Source organism: Protopterus annectens, chromosome 15.part0 (assembly GCF_019279795.1).
Source record: "Protopterus annectens isolate FY-2018-M chromosome 15.part0, PAN1.0, whole genome shotgun sequence".
NCBI lineage: Eukaryota > Metazoa > Chordata > Ceratodontiformes > Protopteridae > Protopterus > Protopterus annectens.
The window spans coordinates 461,212,654-461,237,635 of NC_056749.1; the positions used below are offsets into that span (position 1 = coordinate 461,212,654).

The window sequence follows — 24,982 nt, forward strand, 5'->3', positions numbered from 1 at the left end:
AAGTGTAGTGTTAAGAACAAATGGCAGGGCTACTTTTTCTCACAGTCTGAACTGTCATTTTATTTATTTGACATTTATGTACCAGGATTGTCCGACTGGATGCAGGTGTCCTTTTTCATCGGAGTCCTGGGTAGAATAGCTCTACATGCTACAGTATATTAATAACAGTAGTTAAAAAAAATTTGACAATGCTAAAAGTAGTTCTAGAATTAACAATAGTTCAGAGAGGTTGAGCAGAATGGATAAATAAAATTAGGAATTATGGGATAGATTTAGCTTTGCACGGGAATCAAGATGTCTGCCCTCAGGGCAGACAAGGATGGATAAATGTTCAGAATGAGTGCTTATTGTGCTGCAGGTGACTTTGGGAGGTGCAGTAATTCATGGCAAGATTTAAAAAAAAAAAAAAAAAAAAAAAAAAAAAAGATTTTTCATCATTTGCTCATCCTGGTTCTTTAATTTCTTCCAGGACAAGGGCAAAGCTTTACAGGAACTGAAACGTATTTTTGTTTGTCCTATCCTATGTTTCAGAGGAACTGTCCTCTGAAGTGTATGCTCATAGACAGTTTTGCCATCCTCCTAAGAGCAAGAAGGGTTCTTTTCTTATAGGAAGTAAGGAAACACAGAGGTAAATGTCCTGATTTCCTAGATGCAGTAGTTTATTGTTGAGGGGATGTATATGTTAACCCAGCTTATTGCATTGTCTGTCTGATCTCGCAGTACCTCTGAGACTATTTGATCATGGGTTGGCTTGTTGTCTGGCTGTTTAACATGGAGGGACAGACCTCTGGCTACTAATGAAACAATGGTGTACTTTTCTCTTTGCCTTCCTAACATAAATTAATGTTGTAGTTTGTCTTTCGGCTTTTCCCGGTTAGGGGTCGCCACAGCGGAACTCCGGTCCTCTAATGATTGGCAGTTGTTTTTTATGGTGTCGAGTTGCCAGCCCGACGCTCAACCTTCAACGAAGGCACACCCATTCAATGCATGTCTTTCGAATGCCCACTCGACCGCGGGGAGGACATGCAGACTCCACACAGAAGGCACTCCCAACCCAAGCTGTGAATCGAAAGGGAGAACCTCTTGCTGTGAGGCAGCAATGCTACCGCTAAATTAATGCACAACAAATTATTCCTCTTCATTAACGAGCTCCCCGAAAGCACCATCATCATCAACCCCCTTTTTCCCCATTTTCTGCATGGGGTTGGGGTATTGTCAGCTTTTGCCATCTCTCTCTCTCTGTTTAGTGCCATTCTTGTACCTACTTCCACAGTCCTGCCCTGTTGCAGGTAGTCTTCTCACACAAATTAATTCACCACTTTTCAGAATGGCCTCATTTCCCCTTGCCTTATTCCTGTCTGTCCCAAACTACCTTCACCACATTGTCTTTTGCTTTTCTGCACATGTGCCTGAACCACCATAATCTGTTTTCTTTGACGTCTGGAATTGGAGCTGCCTTGGCTTCTGCTCTGTTGTCCTTATTTCTTGGTCTTCCCCACAGTGTGCATCCTACCAACTGTCTCATGCATTTCATCACCACAACCTGTAGCTTCTTCAACTGCTCTGCTTTTACTGCCCATGATCCCAACCCCTTTCAGAAGTACTGGCAACAGCACTGATTTGTACACCTTACTTTTCAGCTTCTTTGGCATTCTTCTGCATTTCGCTTTCCCTGACACTTTGTGCTAGTTGGCTGCAGGACGTGTAATTCTAGTTTTGACCTACTCATTTAGACTTCTCTTCTCTTCAACCACCTCACTCAAGATACTTGAACCTGATAACCTGTTCCACCTCTGGCCAGTTCCTGTATGGAGTTTGTGAACACTGGCTTGTCATATTTTTCCATCAATGCACAACTTTCTGCCATCTCAGCATGTTTTCCTCTGTCCCCTGCTTTGGCTTCCAGGCTGGAAGTCGTGCTTTTTCTGAAAGGAGTACTGCACATTATAACCCCCCCCATTTCCCCTACATGGGGCCTTAACTTCGTGTTGGAAAAACTTACTTTACCTCCCTTTGAACCATCTAAGGACTGCACAGTTCAGCAACTGAGCATGGAAAACTATTCTTTTGGTGGCTATTACTTCAACCAGAAGGGTCTCTGATCTGCAAGCCCTCATGGCTACTCCCCCTTTGTTTTCCACAAGGACAGGGTTTCCTATGTACTAACCCATCCTTCATACCCAACATAGTTAATGAACTTTCCCTAAATCAGGCCATGAATCTTCGCCACAGTCCTCCAGCGAAAGGATCCTTCACTCCCTGGATGTGCATAGACAACTCTGATACTATTTGGGTAAAACCAAATCCATTCGTAAGTCAGATAGTCTCATTGTTTCCTATCACCCAAGAGCCCTGGAACACCCTGTTTCCAAGCAAACTATTTTCTCCTGGATCTCAAAAGCTATTTTGCTACACAGCCTATGGTAAAAGGCTGACCTTCCCAGTGAAGGCACACTCCACTGAGGCTGTGTCCTCCTCTGGGGCTTTCTTTAAGAGCTTTGATACAGCTGCCATTTTAAAGGTGGTCACATGGTCATCTGTCCACACTTTCACCAAACATTACAAGTTGGATGTTATTTCCAGGTCCAGAGCAGGATTTGTCAGAGCCATTTTGCATGGCTTTGTGGAAAATGTCTGTCCCCCTCCCAGTCTTTAATAGCATGAGCTTTTGCACTCTCCCTCATGTAGTGGATACAGCAGCATATGAATAGGATATAGGATAGTTGTGTAAAATCTTACTATAACCATAGATGTCCTTCTCTTCTATATGCTGCTGTATAGTTTCCCACCCTGCCTTCCCCCTGACTCTTACCTGACTCCTGAGTACCCACTCCATAGCCACTGGTGCCCGGCGGTATTCAGTTCTGAGGTAGGTGTGTGCCAACATCCGTTTTATACCCAACGTCCATTTATGGCTGACGTACCCTGAGTGATGTGTCATTGCACCTACCTTTGCAGTAGCATTTATCTTTTGTAAAACTGCTGGATGTATGAGTCAACCAGAGGCAGAGTCCCTCATGTAATGGATACAGCAGCATATAGAAGAGAAGGACATTTATGGTTATGGTAAGATTTTACAGAGCTATGCTGTCAGTCACTTTGGGTATCAGCTATGGTGCACAGTATCCTCAAGTTAGAAGAATACCGATCACAGATCATAGTCTGCATGCTTTGTCAAGCCTTTCCACTCGATGGTGTAAAAATTGGCTGTAGGTGGTTTGGTCATGTTGACCAAAATAACTGCTTTATACCAAATAAGATCTTAATTCTTCCTCAACCTCAGCATTCCACCTACCACAGCTTTTCACTGATGGCCTCATTAATCTAGGCATCACTACCCACAGACATACCTCTCAACTGTCCAAATTTTTGTAGAATGTCCAGATTTTTGCCTTTTTTTTTTGTCTGTTACTCATACAGTTTGTGGTTTCCTGACAAATTACTCAGGATTTAAGTTGTTAAATAGGGACACATTTGAGTTTCAGAGTTTATATCCTTCAGAAAATGCATGCTAATGCAAAGCCTATTCTAGCAACCTTCTAAGTTTTTATGAGTGATATTTAAAATATGCCCCTGTTTATGGGCATTTATTCCCCCCATTATTTGTTTTGTTCTGATTTCTTATGCTACTAGTGTGACTGCACTACAGTCCACTTCACTTTCCAAATCATCCGGACAAGAGCTTCAGAAACATCTATTTCAAGGAGCTTGTTGTAAACCCTTACAAGGCTTCACCTAATAATGTAGTCCAGCATTCTGTTCTCCCTCCCCACTAACCTTAAGCAAATCACCATATTCATGTACACTTAACCTCCAACAGCTTTGTCACTCAACTTTGGTTGCTACCCCACTACCTCCTTAAGCTTTTCCATCCTCAATCCCACTTCTCCAACCTTTTTTTTTAAGCAGTACTCTTCTGTACATGTGGTAAGTACAAATGTGTTTATGTATACTAATTTAGTGAGTAGCGCATTTACTGTTGTATTATACGCTTGCAAAGCTATAATATTGTTTTTTGTTGATCTCCCCCCCCCATCTTTGACAAATTTAGTCTTAATGTGGTCTTATATGCACCTCTCACTTTGTCTGAACTTGTTACCCTCCAGGACTAAGCCAGAAAATGTTCCAGTTGAATTAGTGCCCTACCCCAGTCAACAGAAACCAAAATAAAACCGGACTACAAACTAGATACTTGAAGAACCAGCCAGTGAGGGTGGCTTGGGAGGTGAGCATCCATTGGCTCTTCTGGGAGGATACAACCCACTTGTTAAGTGACTGACATCCAGTAGAAGCTGGTATTGTGCCTTGCAGCTGAATGGGTTTGATCTGAGCATCCACCAAGTTGTGCGTTTGCACAGTAAGTAGATATGACATGTTCCAGGAAGTATGCATGAGTTAGAGGTCGGCATTGTGGTGGTCATGGATGTCCTGCTGTTGTGAAGCAGTGAGAGGGCGAGTCCATGTAAGGTAATCTGGATATGCTACATATGTAATGGTGTACTTCGACCTGGCTGTTGCTCAAGAAGTACAAATGAGCTGATTGCGTCGTGGCAAGGTTTTTGATGATTTGCCAACAGAAAAAGAATGCTTAGAAAAAAATGAGCCTGTTCCTCTGGTAAAGTACACTTGTCTGATATTTCATACTGAAGTTCATTGGTGGGCTCCCCTGTTTCAATCATCTCACAGTTATGCTTTTCTTGAGCATCATTTACTTCAAGACCCCCACCAAAAGTCCCATCTTGCATTTTCATGATGTTCATCGTGTTTCACTGTTGCGGTCATTACACTTGGGTTATCCTGCTGGCAGGCTACCCGCAGTCGGCCTGAATTCCAAAGTCCTGGTCCGGCGTCTGTTGCTGTCGTCTCTTCCCTGACGTCAGTGCGCCAGGGGTATACAAGATGCAGCCGACCCCATTTTCTTCAGTCTTTCTTGCCACGCGGTGCCCGAAGCAAAAGCAGTTCGCAAGTGCCGGTCAGCCGACTCCTGAGATTTTCGAAATTGAATTTCAGATCCGAAGTCTTCTATAAAGCTAAGTACCCCATTGGGGAAACTTTTTTTCTTGCTCCAGACCGATGTCAGAAAAAGTTAACAATTGTATTACTTGTGGTAAGCAAATACCTCATAAGGATTTTCATTCTTGCTGTATTCCTTGCCTAGGCCCTGATCCCGACATTGCTAGTTGTCTGTTTTGTGCTAGATTTAACCAGTGCACTATTAAGCGTCCGTACGATTTTTGCTTTTCATTACTTTGGCCGAAGGTTTAACTATATAATGCCATCGCAACAACCGATGACCGGAATTCATAAAAAGCGCAAGGAAAAAGTAAAGGACAGGCATCCGAGGTCCAAAACCGATGATGAAGCCTCTTCTAGGCCAGTCGCTGGTTCTCAGTGAGGCGCTTTCGCAGCCCCTGACACCTGCTACCTCAAAGCCACAGGCCGCATCCGATATCCACGCGGAGACAACTAGGCCTCTGGATACTCAAGGTATTGTGCCTTCGGAAACTAATCCCTCAGATGGGTCCGGAGCCGCTGAGCAGGCATCAGCTTCTGAGGGTGTTTTCAGACCTACACAGCTTTATATCAAGCCAACTTCAGCATCCAAGACAAAGACAAAAACAGTTTTAAAGACAAGGAAACAAGTACAGCATTCTCCAGGACAGACTTCCACGCCTAAGAAACAGATGCTCAAAATGGCCGAAGACCTAATTACTTTGATCAGGGGTTCCCATCCCCCTCCTGATAAGAGTCCTAGGCAAGATACAGAATATGATTCTTCTGATCAGGTTTCTATTTCCTCTGACTCCTCTTCAGAACAGGGATACTCTATTCCTCCCTATGAGGATTCTGATGCTGAAGAATCTATTCCTTCAGCTTCTCCTCCTGAGGATTACTCATTTGAGGAAACCCTGCATACCATGAGAGAGCATTTCCACTGGGAGAGCCAAAATTATTCTGATTTTAAGAAAAGGCTTAGAGAGTTTCTTCTTCTGCCTCAGCACAGACCTCTTGCTTTTCCAACTTTTCTAGACATTGTAGATGATGTATTTTCAGAGTCCGGCCTGTCTCCCGACTCTCTACCTCCTGCACCTGTTAAGCCAAACAGATACTACAGGGTTCCAGATTCTCATAAATTTCTCTATAAAAACCCTGCTGCTGACCCAGAAACTATTTCTCAGGGTCCCAAAGGGGTCAGTGCTGCTACTACAAAAAAAAAAAAAAACCCTGTCCCCTCAGATAGAGATTCTAGGGCACTGGACAGATGGGGGAAACAGGTTTACACCTCTGCTACCTTGGCTGTAAGGGCTTTAAATTGTCAGTTTCGTATGCTTAAATATCAGCAATACTTAATGTCTCTGTTAAAACAGAAAATGTTGACAAATACTGAATGTTCTGAGAACAAGGAATTGCAGGATTTATTGCATGCAGCTGAACAAGTGGGAAAACATACTTTGCAATGTGGTTATGATTCACTGGAGGCCTCTTGCAGGGCTGCTGTAGCAGGTTCTTTTATTAGAAGGCATGCTTGGTTAAAGGAACAGACTCTGTCTGATCATGTTAAAGCAAAATTATTGGATGCTCCATTACAGCATGATACTTTGGTGTTAAGGCAGAAGAGGTGTTGAAGAAAAGGGAGGGTAAAGCTAAATCTATGCAGACAGTGAAGGATTTCTTAGAGGTACAGCCACCCAGGTTTAGCATGAACTGGCCTTCTAAGAATTGGTCCTTTCCTGTGTTAGGCCACAAAGAGGCAGATACAGATGCCCTAGAGGCAGACAACAGCCCCAGGGCTCATACAGGCCCAAACAATGGGGTGTTTCTACATCCAAAAGCAGAGAAGACAAATCACAGCCATATAGGAAACAGTCCCAATGACTTCCCTCTGCCAATGCCAAGCATTTATCTTTTGGCAGCACCCTTAGGGGGAAAACTAGCACTTTTTTCACAAAATTGGCACACGATCACCCAGGACAAATGGATCCTAAATATAGTCTCTCAGGGCTACAGGTTCCACTTTCACACCCTTCCAAAGGCAAAAGGTATGTCAGACCTGCCACACAATCAGTGGGCAGAGGCACAAAAACAGGTTTAATCTCTCATGGACATGAGGGCTATTCGGCCAGTGCCACAACAAGAGCAGGGACAAGGATTTTACTCGAGACTTTTCTTAGTACCAAGAAAGGACAAAGCATGGAGACCAGTTCTGGACCTGTCTATTCTAATACGTTTCTATACGTTCCGAAATTCAAAATGTTGACTCTGCAGCAGCTTCTGCCCATGTTGGGCTAGAAGGCTTGACTTGTAACTTTGGACCTCAGAGGCATACGTGCATGTCCCAATCAGACAATCTTGCAGAAGATACCTCAGATTCGTAGCTGGCTCAATGCACTACCAATTCTCTGCACTGCCCTTTGGCTTATCTACTGCGCCCAGCGTCTTCACAAAATGCCTGGCACCAGTAATTGCATTTTGCAGACAGAGGAATTCAAATATATCCCTACTTGGACGACTGCCTTATTCAAGCAGAGACCAAAGACATTCTACTAAAGCATCTGGCATTTGTAAAAAAAATTACTAATTTGCCTAGGGTACACAGTAAACGAAAATAAATCAAAACTAGTACCCTCTCAAGAGATAATATTCCTGGGTGCAAGCTTAAATACAACTGCCCAGATGGCTTATCTCACGCCAGACAAACAAAGGCAACTGACTTCTTACGTCAAAAACATGGCAACAAAGACCCAGTTATCTGCAAGAAAAATTCTGTAGGCTCTGGGCTACATGGCCTCCTGCATTCGGCTAATTCCATATGCAAGACTGCATATGAAGAAACTACAATGGTATCTAAAAAGTGTTTGGACTCAACATTGCCACAGCCTGGAATCATTAATTTCACTCATTCCTCGCCTACAACAGGAGTTTCGATGGTGGGCACAGGCCTGCCACCACAACAAGGGACAGCCATTCACTTTACCCACAGCCAGGCAAACACTAACAACAGATGCATCAGATTATGCCTGGGGGGCCCACATGGCAGGAAAATTTTTTCAGGGCACATGACCCCCAAGCCAAAGGCATCTTCACATCAATCAAAAAGAGATGCTAGCTGTACAAAATGCCCTGACAGCCTTCAAGGACCTACTTCGTCCAGGACAGCTGCTGATAGACAGACAACACCACAGTTATGTGGTACATAAACAAGCAGAGGGGCACACATTCCTACCCCTCTGCAGACAAGCCAAGATTTTGTGGAACACAGCATTGACCTACCAAGTACACCTGCAAGCACAATTCCTGCAAGGAAAAACAAATGCTCTGGCAGACGAACTAAGCAGAAATGCCATGGATCCTCACGAGTGGAAACTAGATCCACAAATCTTCAGCATGATAACAAGGAAATGGGGATGCCCAGACATAGATCTTTTTGCCTCCCCTCACAACTGCCAACATCAGAGATTCTGCACAAGGACTCATCACAAACAAGCATGGAAAGTGGATGCCTTGTCATTCAGCTGGAACAGCCTTACAGTATATGCCTTTCCTCCACTGCCTCTCCTCCCCAAGGTACTGCTAAAGGTCAGACAAGAGAAGCCACAAATGATACTAAGTGCCCCAGATTGGCCACGCCAACACTGGTACCCAATCCTAAGGAGCTTGTCCCAAGGCCCAGCCTGGACATTGCCTCAAATTTCTCATTTACTGACCCAACAAAACAATCAGATCCTGCACAGCCAACTCAGAACCCTAAATCTAGCTGCATGGCGGATAGTGTAACCATTCAGAATGCACCTCTCTCTAAAGTGGTTATGGATGTTATTTTGGAGGCCAGGAGGCCCAGCACCAGAAAATCTTACGCAGAAAAATGGAAGAGATTCTGTGCTTGGAACCAGGCACAAGGAATTGACACGCTTGTTCCAAATATTCCTCAGATTTTACAATATCTAACTGAGATGCTGGACAAAGGCCTATCCTTCTCATCAATTAAGATCCATGCCTCTGCCATTTCAGCTCATTGCAATACAGACCCACCTGTTTTTTCACATCCATTGCTTAGGCAGTTCCTCAGGGGGGCCAAAAACATAAGACCTCCAAGGAGAGCACCAGTACCTGCATGGGACCTCAATTTTGTCTTGGAAAAAACTCACACTGTCTCCTTTCGAGCCAGCCAATACAGCTGAGATAAAATTCTTATCATGGAAAATAGCTCTGCTCCTAGCAATAACTTCAACAAGAAGGGTCTCAGAGTTACAGGCATTAATGGCTGTGGAACCTTTTATTATCTTCCGTCCGGACAGGGTTTCTCCAAGGACAAACCCAACATTTATGCCTAAGGTAGTGTCCAGTGTGGCTCTTAACCAAACTATTCATTTGCCTACTTTTTTCCCAAACCCACAGAATAAAGGGGAGAAACTTCTGCATTCTTTGGACATACACAGACAGCTACGCTTCTACTTGGACAAAACTAAAGCTTTCAGAAAGACTGAGCAACTTTTAGTGGCATATGCTGCAGGATCACAAGGAAAGGCGATCTCAAAGCAGACTATTTTAAAATGGATAGGACACTGCATTCATTTCTGCTATTCACAACATGGCAAGTCAGTGCCTAAGGGCATTAGACCACATTCTACCAGGGCAGCAGCCACCTCGGCAGCCTTCCTCAGAAGAGTACCAACCAAGGATATTTTGGAGGCTGCAACTTGGACTTCAGTGCACACTTCTACTAAGCACCACGACTTACCTCTTTACTCTAAATCCAGAGCATGCTTTGCCACTGCAGTTCTGCAGGGCCTTATAGCCACTCCTAATTCTATTTAGACCCAGCTGCCCAACCTCAGCTTTGGGATTCAACCCAAGTGTAATGACTGCAACAGTGAAACACGATGAGCATAGTACAGTTGTGTACCTACCATAAATGTAGATGTTCGAGTGTATTCACTGTTGCAGTCCAGGTTACCCACCCACCATCCCCATTTCTTTGCTGGGACTTATCTGTACTTCTCTATCCTATACAACCTATGTGGTGTATTTGCTTGTAGATGAAGGTATTGTTTTTGTGCATGCTTTTATAAGCAATGTTTTTAGCCTACCCTTTTGGGGACACCTGACATCTGGGGCAAGAAAAACTGAAGAAAATGGCGTCGGCTGCATCTTTTATACCCCTGGCGCACTGACGTCAGGGAAGAGGCGACAGCAGCCGACGCCGGACCAGTACTTTGGAATTCAGGCCGACTGCAGGTAGCCTGCCAGCAGGATAACCCAAGTGTAATGACTGCAACAGTGAATACACTCTAACATCTACATTTATGATAGGTACACAACTGTACTTTCTTCGTGTTTCACTGTTGCAGTCATTACATTTGGGTTATCTGCTTGCAGTAGCCTTCAGTCAGCCGGATTGACAAAGTCTTGGGTCCTGCGTCGGTTGCTGTCCCTTCTTCCTTGACGTCAGGTCGTCAGGGGTATAAAACATGCAGCCAACGCCATTACATTAGTCTTTCTTGCCGTGCGGTGCCCGAAGCAGAAGCACTTCGCAAGTGCCGGTCGGCCCGACTCTTGAAAGTTTCGTTTTCGAGTTTCAGAACCAAAGTCTTCAACTAAAGCTAAGTACCCCGTTGGGGAAACTTTTTCTTGCGCCTTACCGATGTCAGTAAAAGTTATAATTGCATTACTTGTGGAAAGCAAATACCTCACAAAGATTTTCATTCGTACTGTATTCCTTGCCTAGGCCCTGACCACAACGTCGGTTTTGTGCTTTATTTAATCAGCGCACTGTCCATCATCTGTATATTTTCACTTCTAAATATTTCGCTTCTCAGTTTAATTATCCAGAAATATGGTTGGTTAGCCATCCGACTACCGGGATTCTGAAAAAACGCAAAGATAGACAGAGACAGGCCGAGATCCAAAGCTGCTGACTATGCTTCTAAGCCAGTCGCCAGTTTGCCGGTACTCAGTGAGGTGCTTTCGCAGCCCCTGATACCTGCTACTTCTGACTCGCAGGCCTCTACTGAGACCCATTCGGAGTCTGGTATGCAGTGAGATGCTTTAACTGGAACCTGCGGACATCTCTACCTTGGATGGGTCTGGAGCTGCTGTGCAGGCACCAGCTTTTGAGGGTGTATTCAGGCCTACGGACTTGCATATTAGACAGACGCCACCTTCATTTAGGCCAAAATCTCGAACCATGCCTAAGAAACCAACGCCCAGGCTGCATGCTCAGGCCTCTATGCCTAAAAAACAAATAAGAATGGCTGAAGATCTTGTAACTCTAATCAGGGGAAGCCAACCTCCCCCTTCTATGAGACCTAGGACTGCAGTTGTTTATGAATCTTCTGAGCAGGATTCTGATTTTTCTGATTCTTCTAATGATCTGGATTTGCCCTTATCTACTTATGAGGATTCCAATGCAGAGGACTCTATTCCCTCTGCTTCCCCTCCAGAGGATTTTTCTTTTGGTGAGATCTTACATACTCTTAAGGGAGCATTTCCAATGGGAAAGCCAGGATTTTTCTGATTCAAAAAAGAGGCTTAGGGATTTCTTACTCCTGCCTCAGCTTAGGTCTTTAGCTATACCTCCTGTACTAGGCATTGTTGATGATGCCTTTTCCGAATCTAGTTTGGCCCCTCATTCTTTGCCTCCTGCTCCCAGAAAACCTGACACATATTACAGGGTTCCTGATTCTCACAAGTTCCTTTTTAAAAATCCTATTGCAAATCCAGAGACTGTTTCGCAGGGACCCAAGGGCATTAAGGCTTCTTCTGTTAAAAATCCTTCCCCGTCTGATAGAGACTCCAGGGCACTGGATAGATGGGGTAAGAAAGTTTACACTTCTGCAACCTTGGCCATTAGGACTTTAAACTGCCAGTTTCATATATTGAAGTGTCAACAGCATGTTGTTGGATTGCTTAAACAGAAAATGATGTTACTTCCTGACTGCTGAAAATAAAGATTTACAGGATTTAATGCATTCTTCGGAACAGGTTGGTAAACATACTTTGCAGTGTGGATTTGATTCATTAGAGGCCTCTTGCATGGCTGCTGTTACTGGGTCTGTGCTCAGAAGGAATGCTAGGCTTAAGGAGCAAGGTTTGCCTGATCATGTTAAAGCTAAATTGTTGGATGCTCCCTTAAATCTGGACCACCTGTTTGGCAACAAGGCTGAGGAAGTTCTTAAAAAGATGGAAGATAAAGCTAAATCTATGCAAACAGTTAAAGATTTTTAACAGGTTCAGCCTCCTAGATTTAGTAGGCACTGGCCCTCTAAAAATTGTTTTTTTCCAGCCCCTTCCAAGTCTTTTCAAGCCAGACCCAGACACATCAGAAACCCCAGGTTTCAGTCTCAAGGGACACACAAGACTAGGCAATGGGGGGTTTCCACACCCAAACCTGGGAGTAGTAAGACTCTCCCCTATGGAAAACTGTCTCAATGAGTTGCTTTTAAAACTTCCAAGCACTTCCCAACTGAATGCTCCTTTAGGCGGAAAGATTGGTCTGCAGGCCAAAAACTGGGAACTCATTACCCAGGACAAATGGGTTTTAAATATAGTGTCCCAAGGATACAGATTTCATTTCCACACGTTACCAACACCAAGTGGGTGGCCAGATCTACCCCCAAATCAGTGGGCAGAGCCCAAAATCAAGTACTCTCTCTCTTAAACATGGGGGCTATTCAGTTGGTACCAGAAGAGGAAAATTGATAAAGTTTCTATGAGACTTTTTCTGGTACCCAGAAAAGGCAATACATGGCGTCCTATCCTGGACCTTTCTGTTCTAAACACTTTTCTGGTGAATCCAAAATTCAAAATGCTGACTCTTCACAAGCTGCTTCCTATGCTAGACAAGGATGCATGGTTGGCAACACTAGACTTAAGAGGCATACCTGCACAACCCTATCAGGGAGTGTTGCAGAAGATACCTACGCTTCACAGCAGGCTACATGCACTATCAGTTCTCTGCACTGCCCTTTGGCTTATCTACTGCTCCCAGGGTGTTCACAAAGTGCCTAGCTTCAGTCATTGCATTTTGCAGGCAAAGAAATATTCAAATGTACCCATACCTGGATGATTGTCTAATTCAGACAGAAAGCAAGGACATTCTTTTGAATCATCTGGCCTTTGTTCAGAGGGTACTGACTTGTCTGGGGTTCACCATAAACAAAAAGAAATTCCACCTGGTACCCTGTCAACAAATTATATTCCTGTGTGCAAGTTTGAATACAACTTCCCAGATGGCTTTCCTCACGCCAGAGAAATGGATTCATTTGACAACTTACTTCCAACAGTTGGCCACAAAAACCCAGCTATCTGCAAGGCAAATACTGCAAGCCTTGGGGTTCATGGCCTCCTGCATTCTTCTAATTCCATATGCAAGGCTGCATATGAGGAAACTACAATGATATCTCAAAAGCCTACGGTGTCAACATTCTCAAGTTCTAGAAGCAAGGATTCCTATCATACCTTGCCTACGCCTAGAGTTCCTTTTGTGGGCAGAGGCCTGCCACCAAAACAGGGGACTACCATTCACATTACCCCCTGCCGCCCAAATCTTAACAGATGCATCAGACTATGCATGGGGGGGGGCTCACCTGGCAGGGAAGTGCATTCAGGGCAAATGGAACCCAAGTCAAATGCACCTGCACATAAATCATAAGGAAATGTTAGCTGTACAGAATGCTCTGACAGCCTTCAAGGACCACATTCTTCCAGGACAACTAATTGTAAAGACGGACAACACCACTGTCATGTGGTACATGAACAAGCAGGGGGGTACACATTCTTACCCCCTCTGTAGACTAGCCATGGCATTGTGGAACACAGCCTTGAAGCTACCAAGTGAATCTACAAGCACAGTTCCTGCCAGGAAAACTAAATACACTGGCAGACGGACTAAGCAGAAACCTCATGGACCCACAAGAGTGGAAACTGGAACCAAGGATTTTCAACATGTTGAAAAGCAAATGGGGGAGCCCAGCTATAGACCTGTTTGCCTCCCCCCAGGACCATCAACTGGACAAATTTTGCACAAGGATTCCCCACAAGTTAGCTTGGAAATTGGATGCTCTATCCTTCAGCTGAAAAACCTATCGGTTTATGCCTTTCCTCCTCTGCCTCTACTCTCCAAGGTACTACTAAAGATCAAACAGGACAAGCCAAGGACGATTTTAATTGCACCAGACTGACCTTGCCAACACTGGTACCCACTCTTGCGCAGTGTCACGCTTGGCTCCATGGCACCTGCCTCAGACTCCTTCCCTGTTGTCTCAGCAGGAGAACCAGATTCTGCACCCTCAGCTGCAAACACTGAACCTAGCAGCCTGGCTAATTACCTTATCTCTCCTTTACCATCCCTCAGTAAATCAGTGATGGATGTCATTGTAGAGGCAGGGAGGCCTAGTACTCGAAAATCTTATGCTGCCAAATGGAAAAGATTCTGTGCCTTGAACCAGTCTCAAGGAATGAACGCAGCAGTGCCCAATTTACCTCAGATTCTACAATACTTGACTGAGAAGCTTCATAAGGGCCTGTCTTTTTCCTCCATCAAAATTCATGCCTTAGCCATTTCAGCTCATTATAGCACAGAGCCTCCACTCTTCTCTCACACACTGCTCAAGCAGTTCCAAAGAGGAGCCAAAAAATTTAGGCCACCTAGGAGAGCTCCAACTCCAGCCTGGGATCTTAACTTTGTCTTGGAGAAACTCACTCTTCCTCCTTTCGAGCCAGCTGCTACTGCAGATTTAAAATTTCTTTCCTGGAAAACAGCTTTCCTTTTAGCAATCACTTCTGCAAGAAGGGTATCTGAATTACAGGCCCTTATGGTAGTGGAACCTTTCATCATCTTTCATGTGGACAGTGTGTCCCTCAGAACCATTCCCTCCTTCATGCCCAAGGTGGTATCAAGTGTGGCTTTTAATCAGTCCATTCATTTGCCTACCTTCATTCCTAACCCTCAGAACAAAGGGGAACGAATACTGCACTCTTTAGATGTGCACAGACAGCTTAGATTCTACTTGGACAGGACTAAACCTCAAAGGAAATCTGAACAACTGTTGGTGGCATTTGCTGCAGGCACAGAGGGGAAAGCTATTTAAAAACAAACCATTTCAAAATGGATAGGCCACTGCATTTATTTCTGCTATAGGCACCATGGAAAACCTATCCCACAAGGCATCAGACCCCATTCAACCAGGGCTGCATCTACCTCTACAGCCTTTATCAGGGGCGTCCATACTAGGGTCATCCTAGAAGCTGCTGCCTGGAGTTCTGTGCATACTGTCACCACGCATTATTATTTGCCAATTTTCTCTAAATCCAGAGCTGGTTTTGCCACTGCAGTCTTGCAGGGCCTTATAACTGGTCCTAATTCTATTTAAATTCCTCCTCCCAACCTTAGCTTTGGGAATCTATCCAAGTGTAATGACTGCAGCAATGAAACACAAAGAATATAGTACAGTTGTGTACACTTACCATAAATGTAGATGTTGGAGTGTGTTCACTGTTGCAGTCCTGGTTACCCTCCCTCCAGCCCCCTTTCTTCTTTTGGCTATACCTCTGCTCTCACTTACTATGCTGTAAAAGCTTTTTGGTGTATTTGCTTTTTTGTTGGAGGCATATCCTTGTATTTATAGATTTGATTGCTTCCCATTAGGGGGGCACCTGACATCTGGTGCAAGAAAAACTGATGTAATGGCATCGGCTGCATGTTTTATACCCCTGACAACCTGATGTCTTGGAAGAAGGGACAGCAACCTACGCAGGACCCAAGACTTTGTTAATCAGGCTGACTGAGGGCTACTGCAAGCAGATAACCCAAATGTAATGACTGCAACAGTGAATACACTCTAATATCTACATTTATGATAAGTGTGCACAACTGTACTTTTCCTCATAAGGACCTGTCCCTTTCCTTTTCAACCTGACAGGAATGCCACTGTAAAATATTTATGTTGGAAGACTCTCCTTAGTTGCTTTCACCTGTCTCCCAGATATCTGAGCTATATATAACCTTAATATGCAGTTAGCCGAACATTTTACCTGTGAGGATCTATGTATCTTTGAAGATTAACTCCCCTTCACTTGACAAGTGGTCTGTAAGCTCTTGTACTAGTCCTTTCAATATTTTATCCAAAACCTGAAAACAAGGGTAAAAAAATCCGGTACTTGCGTATTATCGCAACCAGATTTTTGCAATCGTAAAGGTTGCTTCCCGACAGTGAAATGTGTCCGGTAACATTTTAAAAATGGGACACAATGTGTTTTCTTTGACAAGGAAGGGTCTTTTATGCAGGGTTATGAATACAAATTAGAAAAATAGTAAACTGTCTATGCATGCACTTCCCTGGCAGCAGCATGTCATTGCATCTTCCCGGTTACTGAGATCACTTCATGATTACACGTAGTAAGAGCACTTTTTCCCAAAACATCTCATTGCTGGACAATGCTCTGTTCTTCCTGTACTTTGTGGCTGTTAGCAACCGTTTTTTTTTTTTTGTTTTTTTTAATTTTGACCTGAAGATGTCTTTACAAATAGTACCCTCCCCCCCCCAAAAAAAAAGTGACCAAAAACCACCATCATTACAGGCTCTGCCTTTGCCTTCTCTGAAGGCTGCTTCCTTCCACACCGTCAAAATAATCCGTTCGTCAGAACAGCAGCAGGCATTCTAATTCAAGCGTGCGTGTGTGTAAGGCACTCTGAAAACACGAAGCAGGTTTCCTCAAACGTTTGTCTTCCCCTTCACACAGACCCTGTAACGGAAAGCTAGTCCACAACAAATAACAGACCCTAAATACCACCTTACAGTGGTTTGTGGCCTCGTTTGTACAGAAGTATTGTAAATTCACAACCGCGAAAATCTGGTTGCGATAATACGTAAGTACCAAAAATCCTATGCTCTATAAATGTATTCAGGCATCTCTGGTATTATACTAACAGAGCTAAATAGTTGAGAAAAAACTGAACTCGTACTGGGAAATTGAGCAAACCAGCAACAAAACGGACTTCAGCCAAATGGGTTTGTCACTTGCATCATAGTCTTCTATGATACCATGTGAAAACCATGGCCAGTACTTTCAGGGTATACCTCAAGAGGGCATCTGAGTAGTTATGAAGTTGCATCTTGGCTCTCTGTACACAACTTCAAGTATTATAAAGTTTAAAATTCCAGAAGTATGGCTGGGTTTGCATCAGTGGTATTACAGGGCATCCCGTTTATTACTCAGGTCTTGGGTCCAGGACCAACAGTGCACTGTAGTAGTGATCCTTATTAGTACTTTCCCTTGCATATTGTGAACACAGTGTAATAGTGACCTTCTGTTAAACCTAATGCTAGTGATTGTTTCCCTGCTAATCAATCTTTCCTTCCAGAAGCGGTTTCAGGTCAGGTCTTGAGTCATTCTGTTTACCTTCATGTGTTATTTCTTAGAGCAGACTCTAGAGGAGAGAATGCCCAATATAGTTGATTGACTCGTAGGTTAGAACTAGGCTAACTGCCCTTGTGAGTCATTTCAAGCCTAGCCAATTACCCCATGTGAGAATCAAACCCTGCACCTTGCGTCTGTAAGGTAAACACCTTAACCATTATGCCATCCTCCGATTTTTCTCCTGAGAGTAAAATGTAAGGATAAGCAAACTGTTCAGCACATCATGGTTTGTTGTACTGTAGCTAAATGCACCTTGGCCATTATGTTCAAAGGCCATTCCACCAGTGTTTTCTTACAGTCTGTTGTAAACTAAACCAGTTTTGTACTAAATCAGGCTTATACTATTGCCACTTGCCTTTTCACACTTGGTCTGACCTCTCTGCTTCAGGACTATACCTGTGAGCCTTTATTCTTTGGACTGATCTGGATCCTTCCTGTTTAGATGTTTTGATACTGCTTTGGAATTTTTTCACCTGTCAACACTCTGCTGAGGGCTCTGAGGAGAATATACAACATAAGGGATCACACACCATAGCTGTTACTCTTTAAAATGGTTCTGTGTACTTGGCTACCTGCCTATCTTGTGTGTCTTGCAGATGTATGTTCCCTAAGCTTGGTAAGTTTATAATTTTTAATCTTCGTCATTTCTTATTAGTATGCTCACTCAGTTTTTATTGGATGTCAGAACTGTGTGTAGAGGAGCTAAGCACAGGTCTTTATGTGAATGGCTTCACTGTCTGTGCTTGTAGAATAATCCCTCCCCAGGAAAGGGAGCTGGAAAATAACAGGAATTTTGTGCGGAGGGAGTTTTCAGAAAGCGACATCCCAGCAAATGCCTTCTGCCATAGATTATTTCAAATGTCAGCTGTTATTTTTTTTATTTACGGTTATTTCTATTATAGCTTTGTTTTTCACGTCATCACTGCCATTGAAACAGCAAAACATTTGGCTCTGACGAATACTTTAGCACTGTTTCCTGGATGGCATTATATTGTTCACTACAGTATTTGTTTTATCCTGCTGTTATTTAAGAGTATTTAATCACAGCACCTGTTGTTTAATGAGCAATAGTTAAATATTGCACCTGTTTTTAGCTGGTATTTCTGTCATGCACCTCATATGTTGCAAGTCCCACAAGGCGTTGTTAGCCAAAGTCTGATGTCTGGCAGGGCATCACTTCTGATTGTTTTGGCTTTATCATGATTGATATGACAGAAGAGAAAACATCAACCTGCTTTCTTCACCAGGAAAGTAAAATAAGGCATAAAGTTAGATGATTTAATGTCTGGTCTTTAGTGCTTAAATTACTAATCTGTTACTGTTTACACAAATCAGAGCACATCATGTTAGAATCAGAGTAAAGTGTGCTAGTTATTCTTGATATGTTATTCAGAGCAGGTGTTTGTTACCAAGATTCTTAATCCTAAGTGTTTCCAGCTGCTGGTGAAATTAGTGCTTTGAAAGAATGTTCGAGTAGTTTTTATAAGGAAATTTGCCTAATGGTGTGTGTGTTTTTTTTTTAGTATTTGAAATACCTGTGCAGTGCACTAATTTACAAACTAGTATACTTTTGTGAACTGAACAAGAAAGTGTCTGTTAACTATGTTTAAGTTTTCAGATGGAGGGATAAAATTCTGAAGGTTGGCTGAATCAGTTTACTTAATGCAGTTGGGTTGGTGTGAGTGCGTGCCTGTGCTCGTGCCTGCCTGTCTCCGTGTGTGTATGTATATGCACATGCGCACTGTTAAAGTGCTTTTCACATGTTTTCACTGCAAAGGTCAGATTTCCAACTAGATTTGGTGACTAACACTAATGAGGAGAGATGAAGTATTTTGGGAAGTAGTTTAAAGCGTGATGCCAAACTGAACTCTCATAGAGGCTGTTGTCTCACTCATAAAGCTTTTCATGACTGGTGATGTTTCTGGAAGGGGGGATGGTAGAAGGTATCTTTTGACAGTGCATGGGATATGCATAGTGTACTTGTTTGTGGAATGGCTTTACAGTGTCTAGCTTCAGAAATGAGATTTGCTGGCTGTATAGAAAAGTGGTTTATTTCCACCAACATTGCTCACATACTTCTCTAGTAATGCAGTGATATCTAGTCTGCTTAGGCTGCCAGTAATAGTTAGTGGCAATTTTAGAGATGGGTGTGCGCTTGGGATGTGTTTGAGCGGAAAGGAAGTGTAAGATGATTTGTTGTGGTTATACATTGCTGGACTGGAAAGATGGAACAGATGTCTGCTGCATTACATGTTTACTGGAAATAGAAGGTAAAATATGAAAGAATATGAATGACTGTTAACTCTGTTTACTCCTTATATGCAGGCATGTAGATGTTAAGTTTGTAAATCCTGATGTATGTCTGATATTGGAATATTTTTCTTGTGAGTAAGTAGTCTTGTATATACTGCATTGCTAATCCAGAGGGTTGTAATACTGTTTGTCAGGAGTTGCTCAAAAGAAATGTAATTTACGGAAAAGGAAGAGACAAATGAAGTACAGTGAACAGCCTTCTTGACATATGCAAAATGCAATGACTTCACAGTTAACAGAGTGATTCTTGTATTGTTAAAGTATATTAATAAAGATGCCCATATTTTTCAGGTGGGTGCACATGGCATTAGAATAGAATTCATCAATGAAAAAGGATCAAAGCGCACCGCCACCTACCTACCGGAGGTTGCAAAGGAGCAAGGTCATTGTTGCACTTTTTCCAAGTACATACATTAAAGCGAATGCTTTCTTACAAATGTTGTAGTCTGCATTTTGCGTTATAGTATTTGTTTTACTTAAGCATCACTGAGTTCAGTACAGTTAAATGCCTTATTTTGCTTTTGTCTTCTGTTCTTATTGTCTCTGATAGATTGCATATTTTCAATTTTGCACTTGCGTAAGACTTGTATTTTAAAATTTCCAGACTGGATTCAGAGTGGTTCAAGTTGTTTTAGTGTACTCCTTTTTTTTTAGGGTGACGGAACCATTAGTTAATGAAAAACTGCAGTTGTGGCAGCCCCATACATATTGCTGCAGTCCATGGTCAATTTAAACCAGGTGATAATAAAAATAAACTTTGGAGTCATTATTATAGCTCAGTCATGTTTTATATATGATGAAAGTGTCGAGCAAATCTTTAAATGACTTCACTAATTATAGCAGGGATAGTCTTATTTCTGTGTCCTTTACCAAGTGCTTTGTCTTTTAACAAGCAGTATTGCTTATGGCCATGCAGTCATCAAAAGAAGGTCACAAATTATATGCTTCTGGTGTTTTAGCTCTTGTTTGTGTGTATTGGTTTAGAGGAGTAATCCTGTACTTAACTGAGTAGCAATTTATCAACATGTTGCACCACACTGACACTGCCACTTGCTGCTGCTATGACGTTAGTGTAAGTAAAAGTAAAGTCACATTTGAGGATCTGCCTGTTGTCATAGTTCAGCTTGTATTATTAAAGCTTACTTGTGATGTGTGAAATGGAAGTTGCTGCTTGTTGATTTTTCTTTGAAGACTACCATACCAGAAAATTGAAAAAAGATATTGATGCATCTAACATATGGGAAAGAATGTTTTGAATATCAGACTGCCAGACCATGTATCACATTATTGCAAAGTTTGACATAAGGTTGTAATTGGGTGGGCTGGTAGCATGGGCAACAGATCATGCTAGTAAGATAGATATATTTTGCATATGCAGCTTATTTGGGTGTGATTTCCAACTCCTCTTTTAGGCTACAGTGTGACATGTAGCAGATCAGTTAATCCTTTTCACTAACGGACAGAGTGAAGAAAATGAAAACACTGTCATCTGTGTTGGCTTATCTGGCAGATTAGTGTATGTTCTCAGATTACCTTGTATTGTATGCAAGCATGTCTAATTGTGAAATGTAAATGTGTTTAAAATGTTGAGTATCAACTTGCTTATACAAAAAAAAGGTTTAAAGAATCTGTCATAAGACAGTTGAGACAGTTAACATGGGCTATATGAGAGACTGCTGACGTCAATTGCTGAGCAAGGTAGTGAGCAGCAGTCAGTTACAGTGCTGTGCAGAAGATACCCAGGAAAAGGACTCGCCAAAAAAAAAAATGTAAGCCTGCCTTTGCCTTGCTGTTATGTTTTATAATAGATCAGTGACAGTATTCTCTAGTTAGAGTAGGAAAGTTTAGTTAAGTAGATATTCTTTTTCTAAAATGATGGACTTTTATCCTACAGTTTAATTTTATATTTGTGGTGATTGAATTCTGGTGTTTATTGAAAGTACATTCTTCTAATCATTTTACTTATTAAATGTTTTTCATTACCTTACATTGTGGCTAGACAATCGGTGTGTTCTTTAGAGATTAGTGTGTGTTTATACCTGTTTGATACTCCCCAGGTCACCTCGAATGCCTGGCTACTTCTGGTCATTGCTATCATTTATTTTTATATTTAATTTTTAATAATTGATCACCCTTTGAAGGGTGTGTAGACCTGTTTGACTATGGTGGCAGTGTTACCATTTGTATTGGATAGCTGGAAATCTGTGTCAGGCTTCCCATAACTTTGTGTGATATTTGAATTTATTTTGAGTGCGAGTCAGAGGTCTTAAACTGGACCACATTGCTGTGAAGTGTATGATAAGGGATTGCATTTGTGGTGGACAGAGGTATATAGTCCAGTCCCAGGAAAGTAGACCATGTTCCTGTTGTGCTCTTAAGGGAAATTGTGGAATTTTATTTTTGTGTGCTCTGTGCTGTGGTGTGTTCCGTGACACTCCCATACTGGAGTCAGTAGTGAGGATTGAGGTACCTTAATTACTACTTTCTATTTTAACTGAACCCTGTGGAAATCTCTACGGAGCAGAACGGAACTGAATACTCACCCGTACTGTGTTGTAAAGTAGGTGCTTTCCTACTGTGTTACCAGTACATATTAATTTTTACAACATTTGTAAGTTAGTGGCTTGCACATATGCCGGGACACCCCCGCCCAGAAATCCTTCTTTCCTTTTTCTCTGCCCCATATCTTTTTTTTATACTTGTCCTTCTCCTAACTGTCCCCTTTCTGCCACTAGTTGGCAGTATTTACTATGATAAACCAGCTCTCCAGCTCTTGTAGCTTCTGGAGCTGATGATCTGAGAGTGTGCACTGCTAAAACTATATCTAGCTGTTTGGTTTGTCACTTTTTCTTCTTTTTTTTTTTTTTCAATTACAACCTTTACTGGCACAACAATTGGCTTTAGTGTTGCTCTTGCCTTCCACTCTAGGCAGTGTCTACCAGTACAAAGAATGTTTCTTCTAACATGAACACCATACTGTGTACCTGCTTTTCTCCCTTTCAGGCAATGTAGAAGTCCCCCTGACTTAACCTGCTCACCTAAATACCTTACTAATTGTTTTTTCTTTCCTCTTGTGCTTCTCTCTGCCAGGTCAGCCCTCTCAGTTTGCCTATCCTGCCCCCATTCCCACCCACCCCCACTTTCATTAGATTTATACTCTGTACATGTACAATCCTCCCCTCTCATTCGGCCCCATCCCCTCACCCACTCAGTTTCCCCTCCACTCCCATCTACCTTCATCCCCTCCTACCATACTTCCCTCCTCAAATCTGCCTCATCCCCACTATGTTAAACACCTAGTTCTCATTGTACCTAATACAGCTTACTGCCACTCAGTCACCCAATTTTTCTCTACTGTTATCTCATTACCTTATTATTCCCTTCTCCTACTACTACCCCTGTCTACATCTTACCATGTACCACTGCATTGCATAGCACCCTCACCAACTCTAACAGCCGCTACCCACATATCTACCCTCACACACTTCTAATCTCTCCTCACATATTTTCAAGCTCTCCCTCCAGCCTCTTTTCGATCAAGATATATCCAAATGTGGCACTTTCCACTTGTATAAAACCTAGAACTCCCTGTACTCTGAACCTACCCTCCTTGTTGCTTAATTTCTTTGATACACTACTTTTGGATGATGCTATCCATCCCAACCCTGGACCACCTGGCTCTACCTCTCACAAGCAGACACCTCCTACCTCACCCCCTCCAACACTGACCCAAGTCCACACTCCCATCACCTAAATCCCTAACTTTTCTCTCACTCAATATCCAAAGCATTGTTAACAAAACTACAGTATTGCACTTGTGGATCTACGTCAACTCCCCCCATATCTTAACCCTCTCCAGAAACCTGGTTAAAACCTTAGATTTCTAACTCAGAAATACCCCCTCCTAGACTACAATATCTTCCGTGCAGGCAGAGCAAATAAAAGAAGTGGGGGTGTTGCCATCCTCTACTCCGACCAACTTTCTCTCACTACAGTCTCGCCTTCCATTCTTAGCTTTGCTCCTGCAGAAGTACTAATCATAAACGGTCATCCTATCCCTTATAAGAAATTTGCCATTGTATTCATCTACATCCCTCCAGGTGATAACATCCCTATTCTTGAAAACTTTCTCTCCTGGCTCATGCAAAGTGTTCCCTATGAAACCATTATACCTGGCGATGTTAACATAGATTGGGCCTTGCTTCCTCATTGCCTACTCGTAGTCTCAATTTGTATGGCTTCTACCAACTGATATCTTCCCCTGCCAGGGCTAACATAAGCTCTACTTTGGGATCTATAATCGACTGGATCCTTACGTCTGATTCTAGTCTCCACCATAACCCCAACATTCTCCCTAACTCTCTAAGTGACCATTCCCCTATATATATCCATAGATACTCTCAACACTCACCCAGAGAGCACCTTTATAGAGAATGTCACAATCTGACTCATTTCAGTCCAGACACATTCATTTCCACTTTGTCCAACTGAAATTGGTCCTTCCTAAGTAACCTCCCCCTTAATGATGCTGTAACTACTTTCAGTACATTATTAATAGATGTACTAAACTCCATGGCACCTTCCAGGAAAGTCAAGGAAAAATCAAAATGTCTCCCCCTGGTTAACTAAGCAAACATGCTTCGTCATGCATCAGAGGGATGCTGCCTGGAAAATTTGGGTCAAAAATGAAGCTTCTCCCTTACTTCAGTGTTACGAAGAACTTAGAAACGTGTACAAAACTAGTCATCAAAGATTAAAAAACTTTCTTTGTCACCAACCAAAGTAGCCCACAAAAAAAAACTAAAAAATTTTGGTCTACCGTAAATAAAATCTTCTACCTTGACAACCCTCCTACCCCAACCTGTTCTCTTTCATTACTGCCTCAGAGACTGCTGCTCTATTAAATAATTATTTTATAGAAACAATCCAAAGACTAACTCAGAAGAGTTCTACTGCCTCTTCTCTATTTTTACTTGCCAGTTCTCCTTCCTCCAATACATTCTCCTTACACCAGTTCCCACTGCCTTCATCAAATCACAACTGAATAAACTCAAGCCTTGCTCTCTCTCCCCCTCTGTTGACAGTTTACCTTCCTACTTACTTAAAATTGCTGCCAAGTTCCATAGCTTACCATGTCACTATTATAAATCATTCTATTACTGAAGCTCTTGTCCCAGAAATATGGAAATCCTTCTACACAGTCCCACTTCACAAAGGAGGAAACTCCACTGACCCATCCAACTATTGCCCC

The 24,982-nt window shown here is 42.6% G+C and overlaps 1 protein-coding gene across 1 annotated transcript in view; it reads left to right on the plus strand.

The window, feature by feature from the left end:
- The window catches only part of LOC122789761 (AMME syndrome candidate gene 1 protein-like), a 1,107,107-nt gene that overhangs the window by 389,413 nt on the left and 692,712 nt on the right, over nucleotides 1–24,982 (plus strand). Inside the window, exon 12 of the mRNA XM_044057198.1 lies at nucleotides 20,023–20,113. Coding sequence (XP_043913133.1) covers nucleotides 20,023–20,113 — 91 coding nt within the window. The remainder of the gene's footprint in view (nucleotides 1–20,022; nucleotides 20,114–24,982) is intronic.